Raw genomic sequence first — 17,610 nt, forward strand, 5'->3', positions numbered from 1 at the left:
GTAGTCTATTTAAATCCCACCTAAAGAGGCATTCACAAGTTGAGCAGAAGGTAGGTGAAGTGTTTATGACCAAGGCACCATACTGAAAATCTAGGTTAAACCCTGAATCTGTCAAAGGTATGTGTCCTTGGGCAAGTTTCCTAATCTCTCTTGGACCTAATAAAAGTACTTTCTTTCTCACTCCACTTGTCTACCTGGTCTTATTTAGATTGTAAGCTCTTCAGGCCACAAGACTCCCATCAGGAGCAGACAGGTTCCAGTCTGTGTGGTGTTGCCCTGTGCTACTATAATCAAAATAATAACAGTGATCACCCTGGAGGGCCAAATCTTGCAGTTCCAATATGACCACAGTGAGCTTCATAGGCTCTAAACAAAATTGCGTTTGTTCCCCTTTGTCCCATATAGCCTGCCTCCTTGTCATTCTTACTACTATTATTTTGATAATTAACTTCATTGACATTTTTTTCAGTTTGAAGATTTAAAAATAATGTCTGAGAACTGTGGCAGCCCACTCCGGGGATATTTTCAAAGTATGATTTTGAAGCTACTTGATGTATGCTGTCAATCAAATGAGGCATATAGGAGATTCTGTGGAATGGAAGGAGCAATTTCATCAATACTGTTCTTTTTACAAAGTTACTGAAGAGAGTTGCCCTTCAAACTGCTCTTGGGCATGGTTGTGGAAAGACCTAATTGGAGCTGCTCAGGGCCAGAGAGCAAATCAATAACAACCAGTGGTCAATACCAAACTTGTCAAGTTTTTTCAGTGATTGTCTGTATTTACAATATAGCATGTCCCTGTATAGAGCAATCTAGACTGGATTGACAGAGGGAATGAAGCATTTGCTGGCAGATCGAAGTCAGGTTCTAATGACTGCCCTGATCTTGTCCATACTGTTTGATGTCATACAAGCAAGCACATAGCTGTCTGACAGTCTCCTAAAAGATCAATGAAAAATTGAAATCCATTCCCAGATATAACTGGAATCCAAAAAGCAGGAACAAGCTACTTTTGTTATATTGAAAAATGTTAACACCAGTTAATTTTGAAAGATGAAATAAGAAATAAGATCAGAAGATGAATTCTGACATTTTCTGTGGTTTATTGTGACTTCCTCAAATGTATTGAGCTTGCAATTGTTTCCCGATGCACATATTTTCCTTCTTTTCTTATTGCTTACTGCACTGGGCAGAACCACTGGATCTCTCTTCACCCAGGCAGCCGATGCCTTTGTGAAACTAAATGCACAACGGGGATATTTTCTGGGAAGTGGTTGCATTACAGAACCTCTCTCATCTCCCTTTCTCTTTGTAGCCTTTGTGTGCAGCAGGAACATGTGAGTTAGGTTGTCAGTTGTGCGCATTTGTGTAGTTCTCAGCTCGACTTGGTGCTGTCCTCTCCTGTTGCTCCCGATGCCCCAGCACACTCTCTGGGTACTGTTGGCCCTTTCTTAGCTTCCTTGGCAGGCTTCAGACCTCTAAGCCTGGCCTGGGAGACCTCTCAGTATAGCTTTCGCTTTTATATGAAATGAACTGTATGTACTGTTGGACTTTAATTTATTCTTGCGACGGGCCGGGGACATAGCTCTTGCTGTCCTGGCCTGCTGGTTCCCAGGACTGCGGCTTTTTGCCTAGCTCCTTCTTCCAGTGCCCTCTCGTGGCTCCTCTCAGTAGGACCTTTGAGCAGCCACCGCAAACCGGCCCTACCTGCCTCCTTCTTCCTTCAAACAAGTTCGGAGAAGCAGCAAGTCAGCTTTGGTGTAACTCACCAAAGGCTGCTCACTGCTATAAACACCGAAAATAGTTCAGAAACTTATTAATCACTTATATAATAATTTAAAAGGAAAAGTACATGCTCGTTTTGAACTTGGGTAACCCTCTCTTCAAGTTTCTTTGCCCATCCAGTTTAATTCACAATACCAATTCTAAGAAAAGTTCATTTATCCATAAGCATTAGCATGGAAGAGAGGAGGAATTTAGGCTCTGTATATCAATATACATGCATTGTACCATAATAGTATTTGCAGTATTATGGCAAGTCCCACTCAAGTCATGAAATGCTATTTTAATAAACCTGGTTAAGGAAACAGGAGGTTCCTTGTAATGAGTATTTCAGTTACAATTGATGCCCAGGAGAAGATAGGGAGGAATACAGCATGTTCAGAGTGCAGTATCCATGTTCAGATGGCTCCCTAACAATTCACTTTCCATAAGAACACAATGAATACTTGCACAGTTATTAATACCACAGATCAACCTTCCATATGCAATGAAATAGGCTTGAAAATCACAACAGAAAAACATTCAAGATGTTATTTGACTTATGGTTTCAAGACTTGAGATGCATCCAGCTCATCTTCTTAAGCTTTGTTCTGCAGCTGCTGTGGACAGAAATAAAAAAAGAATTGACAGAGAGAGCTCTATATATTTGCACAGAGAGCTCCAGGTCCCAAAAGCTAAACAAACCTGTAGGTGCTTCTCTTTTCTGTCCTTTATCGATGAAGCAAATGGGCAAGGTGAAGGGAGGCTGACTGCTTTCCATCTCTTCAGGACAGCACTTCAGAGCCTGGCAGGTAGCAGAGGAACTGGCTGTCCCTGTAGGAAGGCTCAGCAGTATGAGGGCATGAAACTATGGGATAGAGAGGTGGAGCTACTGCCTTTTATCTCCAAGGCAGCTCCTCCCTCTGCAGAGTGTGGAGACAGTGCCCGAGCAGGTGTCATTCCAGTCAGCTTTGGGTCTCTGATGTCTCATAATGTCTGAGCACTGGGTGTTGAGATGCACCTCCACCTCTGGGACTGCATCTGGGCCCAGAGAAAGCAGCTGAGATGAGAAGAGCCAGGAGACATGGAGCCAGCTACTTAAAAGAGGCAGCAGGTAGGGGGATGTGGCATGGGAACAGGTAGCTGGTATAGTTGCAGATTGTCCAAAAAAAGAACAGTTGGGAGACACAGTAGAAGAGCTATGGATAAATAGAAAATGCATGTAAAAGGACACAAGAACAAGAGCTCTGTGTTCTTTAATAATTAACTTTTATTTAGGAGACTTGGCTGTTTTATATAATGCTCCTATTATGACGGCATACAATAGCCTTGTGCTGGTTTTGTTTGTCAATCCTTAAGAAAAAGGGAAATTCTGTTATCTTCACTTTCAAATGAGACATTGAAAATAATTGAGAGACTGAGCCACAGAATAGGGAAATGAACTTACCTCCATGAATAGCACTTTACTTTCTAGATCATGTTTTGAGAACTAACAATGCATGTATTATGTAAGGATTTCTTTTCTTTTTCTCAGTAGGAAGAATGGTAAAAAGTTAATTTCCAGCTCTAGAACATATCTGGCACATCAGCCACTGTCTATGAATAGGAACTGAAAAGAAAAGGAAAGGGAAATGGAGCTTTTGGGAGAGGAGAGCACTCATTCAAATTGGTTTAATTTGTTTTGCTCTTTTCCAGATGGGTTTATGCTTTGGGCGGGGGGGGGGGAGGTTGTTTGTAGGTCTGTTTTGCAGATGACAGTGAGAATAAATGGCAGCAAAACAAAGGTTTATTTTAATTTATCCTCAAATTTAAAGATGAAAAGAATATGAAATTAATTGGGAGGTACAGTCAGCACCACTCAGTGCTTCACTCTTGCTGACCCATTAAAAACATATGAGTGTTGTGGGAAAGATGAATCCCCTTCTTAGACTGTTCCAGACAGTCTACAATAAATCATTAGGACGCAGTAATTTGTTACAGGCACACAACTGTTCTTACTGCCTCACAGCAGATCACTTACTGAGTTCATTTGTTGCAAGTAATTCCTTACTGTATTCTCTTGACGGACATTTGCTCTCACAGATCTGGCAATAGAAGGTGGGAATAAAACGTTGTGTTGGAAATGTATTTTTCACCTTCTTCATACTCATAACCTTGGGAAGATACTTGTTTCAGAAGTTCAGACATACTAAGTTTTGTATGTATTTGAGCATATTCATACTTGTGCTCCCATTATATTGTCTTACTTACAGTTTGAGGGGTCTGCCATTGCAGGCTTTATTTTGTCATATTCACAAAAGTAGTCCTTTTTACCTTCTTGGAGACCAAGAATAACTTCTTGGGTGTTGGAGATCAAGATTTGAGGCTCAACTCCTCATAATTACATAGAATTTTTTTAGTCAGCTCCAAAATACATGAGCTGCATGGGTGAGGAGAGCAGGCAGGATACCAGGACAGCACCTGGGTATATTCTTCCAGTGGAGCTCCCTCCCTGAACAAAGCATTAATAAAGAAATTCTTTCATAAGAGATACTCCACCCGGGAATGTTTCAGGGCGCAAGTGTTCCATTGTGTCTTGTTTGTGGATGAGATACTATTATTACTTGCCACTGATACTGTGCCACCGGCATGTTTAGTGGTTTGTCAACACTTATGAAAATAGGTCCTTCAAGCCCTGAAGGGCTAATATGCTAAAGAAGTGCAAACACAAAAAAAAAAAAAAAAAAAGGCAAGGAAGACTGGGGTTTAAAAAGCTTTATTCTGTTTGGTAAACAATTACTATCATAAGAATCCCATTTTGTGACTTCCCTTGTTTGAGCGAGGGTGCTGTAACCAAACACAATTGCTAAGTTGCATATCAAATTTTTTCCTCATTGTGTTTTTTAGTAGTTCCATCTTGTGGTGGGATCTGGACTCAGGGACTGGACATGGGGTGAGAAAGAGCAAGTAGAAATGGCCAGGGGCAGGTAGGCATTGTGTGTGCCATTTTCTCTGTCAGTTTTTAGCTCTGTCCATCCGGGCTAACTAGCCCAAAGTCTGTGGTGAAACTCCAGTTTTACATCTACAGAGCAGGGTCTGTACCGGCATTGTTCCCAGCTCATTGGTCTTGTCCTTTCGTAGTGAACTCATTTCAGTGTCAATCCTTTCCTCCAAAGACTTGTACTTGGTGTTTGAGGGCAGAGAATTTCCTCTGGTGAGTGTGGCAGCAGAAGGAAGAACCTCTTGAGGCATGTTATGTTTGGAAGAGCCTGTCTGTAGGGCACTGAATGTATTTCTTCTTTCTTCGGGTTACTGGGGCCATGGTGTCTCCCCATGAGGCTGGCAGGGTAGGGGCATCTGCCCAACACAGATGGGCAGCCCCAGCAATGGCTGTGGTGGCATGGCAGTGCCAGGGCCTGGCTGTGGGGCTGAGTCACACCCAGGGCTGGTGTCAGGCCTTCTGAGGGCACCCAGCTCCACCACAACCCAGTGGTCATGCCAAGCAGTCATCTCAGGCCTGGTGACAGTGACCAGGGTCAGCCGTGGCCCCGTGATGGCCAGGCAGGCCAGGGGTGAGGTGGTGAGGCTTGAGACCAAGTTGGGATGTCAGCCCAGGGGTCGAGGCAGTGGCCATGCAGAGAGCTGGGGATGCACGTGGAGCTGGAACTGGAATAAGGCCCAGTGGGACAGCCTCTGCTTTGATGCAGCTCCCAGGGGAAGGAGGGCTCGCCCTTGCTGATGCCTGTGGTGTTGTCTTCATGACACCTTTCTCCAAGGACACCCAGATCTGCTCTTCCCAAGCTGGTCCAGGTTCTAGGCAGCCAAACCCACAGGAGCGGGAAGGACATACTCAGGGACTTTCACCCGTGCTCATTCAAACACAGGCCTTGTGCCATGTCTTTCAGACTACTGAGACAAATGTTTGCATTTTAGAGTGACCAAACAGTGTAAAAGTGAAAATTGCAAAGATCATTGTTGTTATTATTATTGAGCTCACTTTCTGATGTCACTAGGGCTGCCAAAAATAAGATGGTGTTGAAATTGATGAGATTTAAGCAAAGACTCACTGTTAAATCACGGGCAGACATTTTCTAAGTCCAAGCTTAATGATAAAAGTAGAATTTATTGAACTTTGTCTATACAGATAAATTGACCAGTCTTCAAGAATAAATAGGTCGGACACAGCAGAACAAGCAAGCACTAACTACTGAGTAGATGGTCAATATGGGGGGTCATTCTGGAATATCTAATGCAGAAAAGTCCAATTTTTTAGGTTTTCCATGACCTTGTGACCCAATTACAGTCTCATGCATCTTGTAGGAAGTCTGCGCACTTCCCACTTCCCACATTGACCTTTCCAATAGTAATGTCTCTACATTCTCAACACCCTCTGTCTCCTCCACAATTCAAGTGCAGAAGTTAAATTAATAATTGACAATAGTTTGTTAACTATAATAAACTGTATTTAAATGGCTGCATTTTCAACTCCTAACGGAAACTATCTTTATTTTCTCAGTCTTACCTCAGAAATAAATAAATCCATATACTGGTACCATATTAACTGGGAACAAACACATCAAAACTACAAAACAAAAGCTAAGCATAAATGATGAAAAGCACAGTCTGTTTACACTTTATAGCACGTAAATTACATAGAATTTACTTTGTTGTTGGAATAATCAAGGAACTGTAACACTTCTGCTTGCCATGTCTGGATTTTTAGATCAGTGAGGGTCTGAGTGCAGAAAGCTGCAGTCAGGAAAAAGCTGCAGCTGTGTGTCTGGGGTGCTCTGCAGCCTTTCTTTCTGCATTATAGACTTGTGTGTTCTCAAATACATATTTATATGTGTATATTTGTGTGTTCTTACATATATGTAAAACTATATACATGTAAATATTATATTTAAAAGTATTATTATACTATAATCATTCTATTTCCAGGGAAGTGCTGTGATAAATTATGAGATTCTAAGCTACTATAGCAGAGGATCTCTGTGTAAGTATATATTATATATATGTATATAAGCATCACATTTCCAGGTGAAAAAAACCCACTGTGTCAACTTTTAAAGCTTACATTAATTCTTATGACCTCTTTCCTTAATTTAAAGAAATGTAAATGAGGCTTTTGTAGTGTCACAGTAACACATAAGTTATGTGCATGTACACTCTGACCTGTCTTACTTCTGTTGTCCAGAACTGTAAACTCTGCTCGATGTGAGACTCTGCACAATTATCTAACATCACAAAGGTGTATTTTGGGAGCCCTAGGCTTCAGGCTTAGCTCTGTACAAACAAATGTCTAAGCTTGCTTGGAGCCTCTCAGTTTTAGAGCTGTGTCCAGACCCCTGGACCATCGTACACAAACCTGCCTGTAGAGGTGAGAATTGCTCTCAATTGGAAACCAATTCCCCTCTTTTCAGAGTTCTCACCTGGCCTGTGTTTTGTTTCTTGTTTCTTGGGTTTTTTTTCTTATATTGTTTCTTATGAAAGGTTTTGCATGAAGAAAGTCAAACAATAACAGGAGGAATAGCATCTGCATTGTATGTCTTTTTAAGGCAGTTTAGTTTATAATGCATGGCTGAGCTGTAAATTACTTGCAATAGATGACTGTCTTTTTGCATGCTATCAGTACTTATAAAAGTTGATTGTAATCAGCTAGCAGCTCTACCCTGGAAGAGTAAATATGTCTGCTGTTAATCATTAGCTTCAGATTTATTGAGAGACCTGATCCTCAGCCTTTCAACCCATCATGTGGCACACATGGTATACATCTTATATTTCCATGTAAGATTTCTGGGACAGAAATTCGGGAGCTCAAAACTTATTCCTGACATGCAGTGTTTTTGGACTGAGACTACATCTATGACTGCAAACAAATCAGAATCTTTACATGGAGAATTATATCCATTGCCCCTATTAGCATGTATTAACATTAATAGAAATTCCTATTAATGAAGTAATCTCATTAGAGACATCAATTACTACCATTCAGAAGCTATGTGACACACTTTAAAGATGATAGGTGGCTTTCCTTTCCGTTGCATCATGGATTTGTTTTGTTATTACCATATAAGATTGGTAGGTAGCTTGCAAGTATTAACAGCATAGTAAAGTAACAGCCTTTTTTCTTGACTGTCATTTGTAGCCTGTACAGAGACACTGGAACTACTCTATAAAATATTTACAGGATAGAGCTTTTCCCTGTTGTGAATGGAATGGCAGAGAGTCAGCCCAAGTTGGAGAGTCACCAACAGCAGTGACATTCCTAGCGGTATTCCACCTCATTCACTCTTAGTGACCAGCTGCCCAAAGGACTAAAAGCTTTCATTTTCTAAGTATGCCAGAAGTTATATACTTACAGACTTTTCTGTTTGTTCCAGCAGGGCTGAAATGATATTTTCACTGTAAGCCTGGGGTAGCTGCTAAAGAAATAGTTTCATGTTAAAAGTCATGTTTTGAGGCATTGTTGCACCTTGAGGTGCATGATTAATTACCCTCAGTTCCCATGATCTCAGTTTTCAATGCTCTGTGCTTTGAAAACTTCACTTTTTGAAGACAGTCATTGAGCTTCTGATTCCTGAGCTGCCAGAACAGAGAATTACGTGGTCAGTGCGAGAATTAACCTTTGTTCTTGCCCTTACAACATTTCCTAGTTTTCCATTTCAAAGGAAAGTGTCATTCTATGCTCTTGCTCAGGAAAGCAGACAAAAGCTTCAAGGGGAAAGGAGTGTTGGACTTGATGAAGGAAAACAGCAGCTAGTGTAAGTCAGTATATTAATTTCACATCGTTTAATATGAGAAGTTATTGTTTTGGAAAAAAACAGAGGTAACTTTTGGGCACTGTACAGAGAGTGCCTAAGTTAAAGAATTGTAGACACAAAGGACATTGTGACTTATAGAGTAGAATTATTCAATGTACAGTGGGGGTCCAATGAGAATGTTTCATGTATGCTCTTAGTCTCACTGTCTTTGTGAATTGTGTTTAATAAATGTACACAATGCCACTGGATTAGGCTATCTCAAAACAAGTGATCAGCTTTCATTTAAAAGAATAAATTTGCTGAATAGAGATAGTGTAATAATGTCAGATTTTGTGATTTGTTCTGTGTGGTAATTAAGAAAAGGAGAAGTGGAAATGGAAGGGCTTTCCCCATAAGCAGACAAGGTAGAACTTTAGTAAGGAAAGAAAAGATGTTCTGCCTTTAACTCACATATTCCCTGACTGTATCCCTGGCACACACAGCAGGACTTAATGTATGAATCTGACACCTATCTTCAGAAAAGTGTTCTAAGGACAAAATTATATTTCTGTCTGCAGGTATCTGGTTATGTAGCCCTACTTGCTGCTTGAAAGGATACTTCAGGGCACATATCAAAATCATGTCCAGAAGTGGTATCTTTGTGTTTAAAGTACTTCTGCCTATTAAATGTACAGCCTGGGAGGAAAACCTTGAGAAGATTCATTCCCTTTTCACTTTTTTCTGACTGCCATCTTCTGGTTTTGCACATTTTCGGAATATAAATATTTAGGTATAATTGTGATCTGGCAACTTCACGCGACCATCAAAGTAGAATTGAAAACATATCCCATAAAGTTGGGTGCTGGGTGCCCCTGGCCTTCGGGAAGTGCCATTTCTTGGCACTTCCAGTTGCTCCTTTCCATGGAGGGCTGTCACCACTAGGGGACTCTCCCGCCTGCAGCCTGACCTGATGTCTGCTCAGGATAGTGGAAGTCCTTCCATTACATTTATTGGTGTTTGGGCCACCGTCAGTAACAAACACTGAACCCGCAGACTCCTTGTTTATCATTGCTGTGGTCCATTCTCGTTGCCCATGCACATCTTCAGTCTTATTGGGCACATACTCAAATAAGTACATCTGAGAGCCATTAGTGAGTTAATGGACATTATAAAATGAATACATAATAACAAAAATGACAGAAGGAGGAAAAGGATGAAGACTTAGATAGAAAACTAGTATTTCAAGGGAAGAGAAAATTAAATTTGGGTGGTTGATTGGCAATGACCTAGCAGGTTAGATTCAAGCATTCTTGCCAATACATTTTGTTCATTGAAATAGAGGAGACCTTGATTTTTCAGAGAATTACTGCAGAAATGCTTAATTTTACAAATATCAAATAAAATAAGTGCATTTTCACTTAGATATTTTTATATTGCCTTGTAGTAGGTGCAACCAAAACAGGAGAGTCATTTTTCCTCTGTGATTCACCTACTTGTGCATAATGTTGTACATGTAATAACGAGGCTGACTTGGTTCATTTTCCTTAGCCAAACAGACAGCAGTAAGAAAGAAAAACAAACAAAAAATGCTTTGACATGAATAAAAGTATACCAGCTACTAAGAATAAAGACTGCCTTAGAGAACAGAGCTGTTGTGGATCTGACATGCTGGGAAAGAGTATGTTGACTCTGAATATCATTGTTTTTCTTCCTGGTAGGATTAACCTGCAACAGAAGCTTCTCTGACACCTTGGAAACCAGAATGTTGTTGTTATTGCTATTATATGTTTCTAGGAAATGACAAAAATATTTTTTTCAAATTACTTCAGCTGTGGTAGTCTTTACCTTTGTCAGTAATACTTCTTTCCCCCTTTTTTCCAAATAAGATGACAACTTGAAAGTATGTCTTTAAATTATTTTCATAAAATGAAAAGGAACTGTAAGTAAGAAAAAATTCTTGCATATGCATTTTAGAGCTACTTGTGGCTGTGATAACAGACAAAGTTTTCTAGAAAAATAACTGGTCATAGAAGTGATGGAGTTGTACAGTTCACCAGTGCAGCATAATGTATAAAGCAGTGGGAAGGGAATAAGTTAAAGTAAAAAAATTAGGAAAGAACAGGTTCTTCAGGCACTGTTTTTTAACATCTTTAGCCTTTCCTTTCCGACAAAGCAAGGAAGATGAACAGAGTAAAGAGAAAATCTTGGTTTACATTACTGGTTTTGCGATCTGCCGTGCTGTAGTTTTTATCTAATGCTTTTAACACTGTTTTTATCTGCAATTCTTTCAGCCTTGTCTTTTCAGACACTGAGAGCTTTGATCCAATGAGCAAATTGAATCTGCTTTTTCTTTTGGTGCAATTCCTCATTCTCCATAGTTGCTGTTTATTTGTTATCTTATGAGGTGTGTGCTAAGAGTCCTTTAGGGCCAAATCCTGTTCTGCTAAATTCAAAAGGAATCATAATTTCTGCTTTAGCGAAAGTGAGATTTAATCCTCTGTCCCCTACAAACAGCAGAATTGGCCCTAGATGTCCTATTTGGCAACCCAGTTTCTACTACCTTGAACACGTGTGTTCTTTATATTCAGGGTGAAGATGGCAAATACCTTTCCTCTTACAGTAGCAATTAAAGCTGCTTATTATCCTAACAGGAAGTGGCAGGGGAGGCTACATGTCTATTGACAGTATTTATGACAACCCACATGAAAGTCTAGTGCATACAAACATATAGGTTAACGTTTCCCTGGAGATGTCTATAAGAAATACAGGGACATCCCTTTGCCAATAAGGAAATTTTAAAACAGTGCAAAGAAATTGCTCTTGAGTGATTCATTAGTTTAGATGCTGTGTAGAATAGTAGATGGGAAAGGTAATGAGGTATGGCCTGTGAGGTCATTTAGAACTGCTGCCTGCTCTGGTTTGTGGAGCAGTCTCCTGTATGTAATCCTGGGAAAGGACTTGCTTTCAATCCCACAGCAGTTTCTAAGTCCTTTTCCCAGTCACAATGATGTTGTCTCCTCTCAAAGGGTAGTGGGTCCAAGTGTACAAAAGTAGCTGCAGGCAAATGAGGAGTCAGGGTAGATGGAGTAGACGGGGAAGCTGGATTAGTACATTTGATTTAGAGGGCAAGAGGTGTTTTGACACTCCTATGGAGCAGTGTCTCAATACATAATGTGTAATCCAAGTAACAATAGTGCTGCCTCAGAGGCAAGTTCATTGCAATACTGAGTGCAGATAGCATCTCCTGCTGTAATTGTTTCTTCAGACAGGCTTTCCTTCTGGCTCACAACTGTCGTTCATTAGTATCATGAGGGGGCATGTAAACTTGACAGAGCAGGTATGTAGGGAAATGATGTGGTTTGGCTGGGAGTCATTGCGAAGGAGAAATCCTTAATAGTCATGCGATATTGCAATTACATATTGTGTATCATATTAATATTATTTGTTACCCAAGGAAGTATGCAAATAGGGTTCAATGTGTGGGGCTCTGAGCGTGCATAAATACTCACAAGCAGTTTAAAGGATTTATTTCATGAGTTGGGAATGACAGGAGATTTCAAAAGCAGCACATTCACAGATAACGACTACAGATAATGCCAAGCACGTATCGGTAAAGACTTTACAGTGATCAAGCATTGAAGTCAGTGTTTGTGCAAGACTTTTACTCCATTTCTCAGTGCAAGGCACGTTCGTGCAGTGCCTGCCACAGCCGATGTTGGAGTGATTGCGGTGTTTTTATATGTTCCCTTTGCTCTGGAATGCGTACATGTGCAGCAAAGAGCTGTTTCCCTGTCCCTCCTGTCGCTCCCGGGCCGCGGGCAGGCGGGTGGCCAAGCTGTCCGGGACAAGTCAGGAGCGGCGCTCGGCGGTGCTGCCGCTGGCCACCGCTGGGGGGCGCCAGAGCCCCGCCCGCCTGCTCCCGGGAGCGCCGATCCCAGCGCAGCTTCCCGCGGGAGAAGGAGCTCGGCATGGCTGGCTCCTGAAAGTCCGCGGGCATGGATTGGAATCGATGGTCTCCACTTTCGGGATTGCAGCAGAACTGCCCAGGCGCTGGTTCCCGGGCAGTCGCTGTGGCTGCAGCCACTCCCCGAGCAGCTCATGCCTTGCTCGCTGTGCTTTTACTCCTGCCGGTATCTTGGATCCTCTTTGGTAAAGCCACAGCAGTGAGGTCATGAAGTTGGCTCTTGAGAGCACATTGTTCATCCCCTCCTGTTTCACATCAGTGCTAGGCTGCGTTCCAGGCTGCACAATGCATTTACGGTGTTTAGTCACTCCCATGGTGCGGTAATATCTGTGATGATTAACATTTTTGCCTCTGTAATAAGTTTATTTGGAATGGCTAGTACTTGTGCATGTGGCTGGGTAATCTTCTTCAAGGGAAATACTCACTTCCCAAAAATTTCTCCCTCTAGCCTTCCTCGTCATCAAATGCCACCAGATGCACAGTAGGTGCTAGCATGGACAATGGACTCTACAAATTCCAGGTCAAAATATATCCATTTCCAGACTAGCTATTTAATTTTGTTTTGTGAAGTAGTGTTGTCTCAGGTAATATGAGTTTTTATTTAAATTGATAACTGGAATAATTTGTGTTCTCTGAGAGCATCTGTATTCCTAGACACAGGTTTTACCACTGATTAAGGAGGCAGATTTACATGAAAGCCTTGCTCAAGCATTGGTATTACATCTCCAGGCTGTGCACTAAGTCTTGTTTTGTTGCCATCAGAATCAGTTGGGGTGTGGATTTGCTGCATTTGCATCTATACTTTAAGCATTTGTGTAATGGAATTTGGAAACAAGTAACTTTGCGTGTCCCTTGCACTATTCCCACTCCTTTGCAACTGTACCTTGTTCTTTTATGTCCAGCTAAACAATTCATTCCTGTGACCTATTGGTCTAAAACCTGAACTTGCTACTAAATAGCTTTGTCAGTTGCAGCCACATGTGTGAAGCTTGCTCAGGCTTCACCTCAGGGTGGTAGAACATTCATATTCATTATCAGCTGCCTCCATCCATATTGAACACAGGCAAAATCACTATGCATCAAGGAAAGAGGAAAATGTGATAAACTTGTTGAACATGTTGCACGAATATCTATTAGCTGAATTCACAATTTATTGTTCTTCTTTGCATAGAAAATGTGTAGTGGGCACCTCACAGTCAGGGCGTCTGTGATCTTCCTCTTGAAAATAAAAATAATTTTGTTATTGCTTCTACTTAAATGAGTGAAAAATATCTCAAAAATTGCTTTGTTTAGAGTGTTGTTTATTCTAATTTGATTGTTGGAGCAATTTAGTCTTACTTTCAATTAGTTTTAGAATGCCTATGAATTACCTTATTTTTGCAAGAAAAAAAGATGCACTTTTTCAAGGCAGAGAACAATGCAAGCATATGAGTCATCCACTTAATCTGGTCACATAATCTCATTTGTTAAACTGTAGAATGTTGTTGTCACTAAAACTTTTATGTGATTGCTGTGAAAGTATCATGTCTCAGTGACTTTGTAAAAGTCATTGTATGTGGAAATTTTCTGTAAATACTTTAATGAACACCAAGCAGAGCTCCTAATGAAGGGCCTGTACTCTCTAAAATGACTTAAAATATTTTTTTTCCTTTTTAGCAAAATTCTGAAGAGAAAGAAGTCTGAAAAAGGGCTGCAGGGAGTGACTGGAGAATGGTTTGAAGAAATAAAAAGAAGAAAATTTCAGAATTACATTGATGTCAATAGAATGTTAAAACCACCATTAGAGCATCAGCTAAAGAAGAGCAAAAATACCAGTGAGTTGCATTTGTCCATTTCCCTATCTATATAATAATGGTCACCAAACAAATGTCTTACGTCATGTCAGAGTGTAATACTTAATGAGTTTCTGAAATTGCACTGAGCTTCTTCTCATTTCATAGTTTTAGGAAAGAGATATTTTCAAAATTAGTATGCTTCTTTAAGCAGATTCTGTTAAAAGCAGAGCTGGGATTCAGAGCAGAAAATCCCTGACAGTGTTATGCCATATTTAGAATCACAGTATGGCTCAGGTTGGAAGGACATCAGATCTTCAGGTCCAGCTTTTCAAAGGAAAGGAAACCTGAACGAGCTTATTTAGCACCATTTGCAGTCCCATCTTGTAAACTGCCAGTGATGGAGACTCTACCATGTCCCTGAGGAGGCTGTTCCAGTGATTAATTGTCCTCACAGTAAAAAACTATTAATCAAAATAAAATTGCTATAATTATTATAAATTCAGTGGTAATTTCCCAATCAAAGCAGTGATGTTTGCATTGTACAAAAAATGTTGTGGTTTAACCCCAGCTGGCAGCTCACTCACTGCCCCACAGTGGGATGAGGGTGAGAACTGGAAGGCTAGAAGTGGATTGAGATAAAGACAGTTGATAGATAAAGTAAAAGTGATGCACACAAGCAAAGCAAAGCAAGGCATTCATTCACCACTCCCCATGGTCAGGCAGGTGCTCAGCCACCTCCAGGGCTCCATCACATGTAACAGTGACTTGAGACAAGTGCCATCACTGTGAACATCCCCCACTTCCTTCTTCTTCCTCTAGATTTTATGTGCTGAATATGATGCCATAGGGTATGGGATATCCATTAGGTCAGCTAAGGCCAGCTGTTCCAGCTGTGTCCCCTCCTGCCTCCTTGTGCACCCCCAGCATCCTTCTTGGTGGGGTGGGGTGAGAGGCAGAAAAGGCCTTGGCTTTGTTGTAAGCCCTGCTCGGTAGCAAGGCAAACATCCCTGAATTATCAACACTGTTCTCAGCATAAATCCAAAGCATAGCCCCATATTAGCTACTGTGGAAATAATTAACTATCACAGCCAAATCTGTCACATTCTTTACTCCTTTTTCCATACCATTTACATCACACTCAGGTCCCACACTGTCCAGGTCCCACTGCCTTCCCCTTGCCCCTGCTCCAGCTTGCACTTACCCATATACTGCAGTCTCTCAGGGCTATACCTACTCCAAGTAGAACCACAGTGTCTCCAGGGATGTACTTGCTGTGGCATGGACTTATCCACAGCCCCAGTCCATCTGAGGTGCACCTTTTCCAGCATGGCCTCCTCCATGGGCCACAATGCCTTCAGAAATGCACCTACTCCAACATGACTTTACCCATGGCTGCAGTCCCTGCAGGAGAGTACCTGCTCTGTCATGGTCTTATCCATGGCCACACACTCTGAGGTTCTCCAGCATGACCAGGTGCACAGCCACAGATGCTTCGAGGTGTACCTTCTCCAGTATGGACTTATTCTTGGCCACAATCCCTTCAGAGGTGCACCATAACCATGGCACATAACCATTCCACCAAGGAGCACTAGGCACTAATATACAGTCTGGCGAGCAAGCCCCATGGCAAGCACAGGAGCCTGTCAATTATTAGCTAAACAGCAAGAACAGAGATAAGTTCAGTCTAGCACATTCCACTGAAATCTGTTGTTATCTCACACTTCAAGCCCCACATTGGGCATCATAAAGGACTCTTGTGGTTTAACCCCAGCCATCAACTAAGCACCATTCAGTGGCTCATTCACTTGACCCCCATCGGGATGCGCAGGAGGTTAAAAGTGAGAGGACTCATGGGTTGAGATAAAGTTTAATAGGTAAAGGAAAAGCCTTGCACATGAGGAAGCAAACCAAAGAATTAAATTACCCACTTCCCTGTGGGCAGGCAGGTGTTCAGCCGTTCCCAGGAAAGCTGGGCTCCATCATGCTCCATCATGTTGCTTGGGAAGACAAACGCTATCACTCTGAATGTCAACCCTTTTTCTCCTCTCAGCTTTGTATGCTGAGCATGGTGCCATATAGTCTGGAATGTCCCTTGGGTCAGCTGGGGTCAGCTGCCCCAGCTATGTCCCCTCCCAGCTCCTTGTGCACACTGAGCCTACTTGCTTGTAGGGTGGGGTGAGGGGCAGGAAAGGCCTTAACTCTGTGTAAGCCCTGCTCAGCAGTAACAAAAACGTCCCCATGTTACCAACACTGCTTCCAGCACAAATCCAGAACATACCCCATGCAAGCTACTATGGAAAAAATTAACTATACCAGGCAAAACTAGGACAAGAAAGTTTGGTTTTACCTAGTTTCCTTAAAAAACTAAAAGCACCTAAATGACATTCGGAATAAGTAGATGGGTTTGGGTGAGAAAGGTTTGAATATACCAGTGGAAAACTTTCTGGTAACACTGGGCTAAAGGCACACCAGTACTTATTATCAGGACGAGTGTCAAAGCTGTCAAAGCCTGAAAAGTTGGCCTGACCAGGAAGCAATTTCTTGAGATCTCATTTCACAGGTTCTGATGCCCATCCAAAATGAACATGAACAATAAACATGGTGTCTCTATAAAAAGCATGGTATTCTGCATTGTCTTTCATCTTCCATTCAGATAGTTTTCATGCATAATATATGCTTTTATTCCGTTCACACTTGTTCATGTTTTTCATTGAGCTCTTCCCATTTGTGCTTCATAGCAACTGGAAGTACAGTCATGTGTTTCAAAAGAAAAGTGAAACCTTAAAAATTTCCCTGATATTACAGACCTACACAGAACAGATCTCAGTCTTTCCTGACCATTTTTCACCAACATCCCCTCTAGTCCACAGCTGTCTACTATTTTTCTCTTTTAGATATGGTCTAATTGATGTGCTAGCTAACTAGACTCTGCGTAATTGTTCTCTGGTATTTAACTTTGAAAGCTCCTGTTTCTATTTCAGATCTGAAGAAGGGATTGTGTGCCTCAGAGGCTTGTCTGATATTTCCAACTGTATAAGTAGGCTTAATAAAAGATGCTACTTCTACGTGCAAGCCTTGCTGTGTCTACATCCCTAGCCCATCCTGGCTATGACAGAGTGCTGTTAGGACTCTCCTGATGTCACCTGCATTGTAAAGTCAATGCCACCAAGAGGTTAGGCTCTGAAAGGGGTAAAGAATGTGGCATTTTCAAGTAATGAAGTCATGAAGACAGTGATTGTCACTGAAGGGAAAGACATGTATTACACATAGGATTTAATTCACATTACATTAATTATTCACTTCATTTTGGATGATGTCCAAAGTGCTGCCCCTTGCTACTGTTATAAATGACACTTTACTCTAATTTCTGGGTTTGCTTTCTGCTACA

General features: G+C 41.4%; 2 protein-coding genes across 3 annotated transcripts in view; one reads left to right on the forward strand and one right to left on the reverse strand.

Moving 5' to 3' along the window:
- EXPH5 (exophilin 5) overlaps positions 1-17,610 on the forward strand; it is a 35,326-nt gene that overhangs the window by 1,787 nt on the left and 15,929 nt on the right. For both annotated transcript variants that reach the window (XM_085063785.1, XM_085063794.1), the window contains exon 2: positions 14,104-14,261. In XM_085063785.1, the coding sequence (XP_084919911.1) occupies positions 14,104-14,261 (158 nt within the window). The remainder of the gene's footprint in view (positions 1-14,103; positions 14,262-17,610) is intronic.
- LOC146444906 (uncharacterized) lies at positions 4,501-15,805 on the reverse strand. Its single transcript, XM_085063811.1, has 2 exons — positions 15,424-15,805; positions 4,501-12,774 (listed from the first exon to the last, which is right to left on the reverse strand). The coding sequence occupies exon 2, from the start codon at positions 12,759-12,761 to the stop codon at positions 12,333-12,335; it is 429 nt and encodes a 142-aa protein (XP_084919937.1). The 5' UTR covers positions 12,762-12,774; positions 15,424-15,805; the 3' UTR covers positions 4,501-12,332.

This window comes from Lichenostomus cassidix, chromosome 1 (genome assembly GCF_008360975.1).
Source record: "Lichenostomus cassidix isolate B80296 chromosome 1, HeHo_3.0, whole genome shotgun sequence".
Classification (NCBI taxonomy): domain Eukaryota; kingdom Metazoa; phylum Chordata; class Aves; order Passeriformes; family Meliphagidae; genus Lichenostomus; species Lichenostomus cassidix.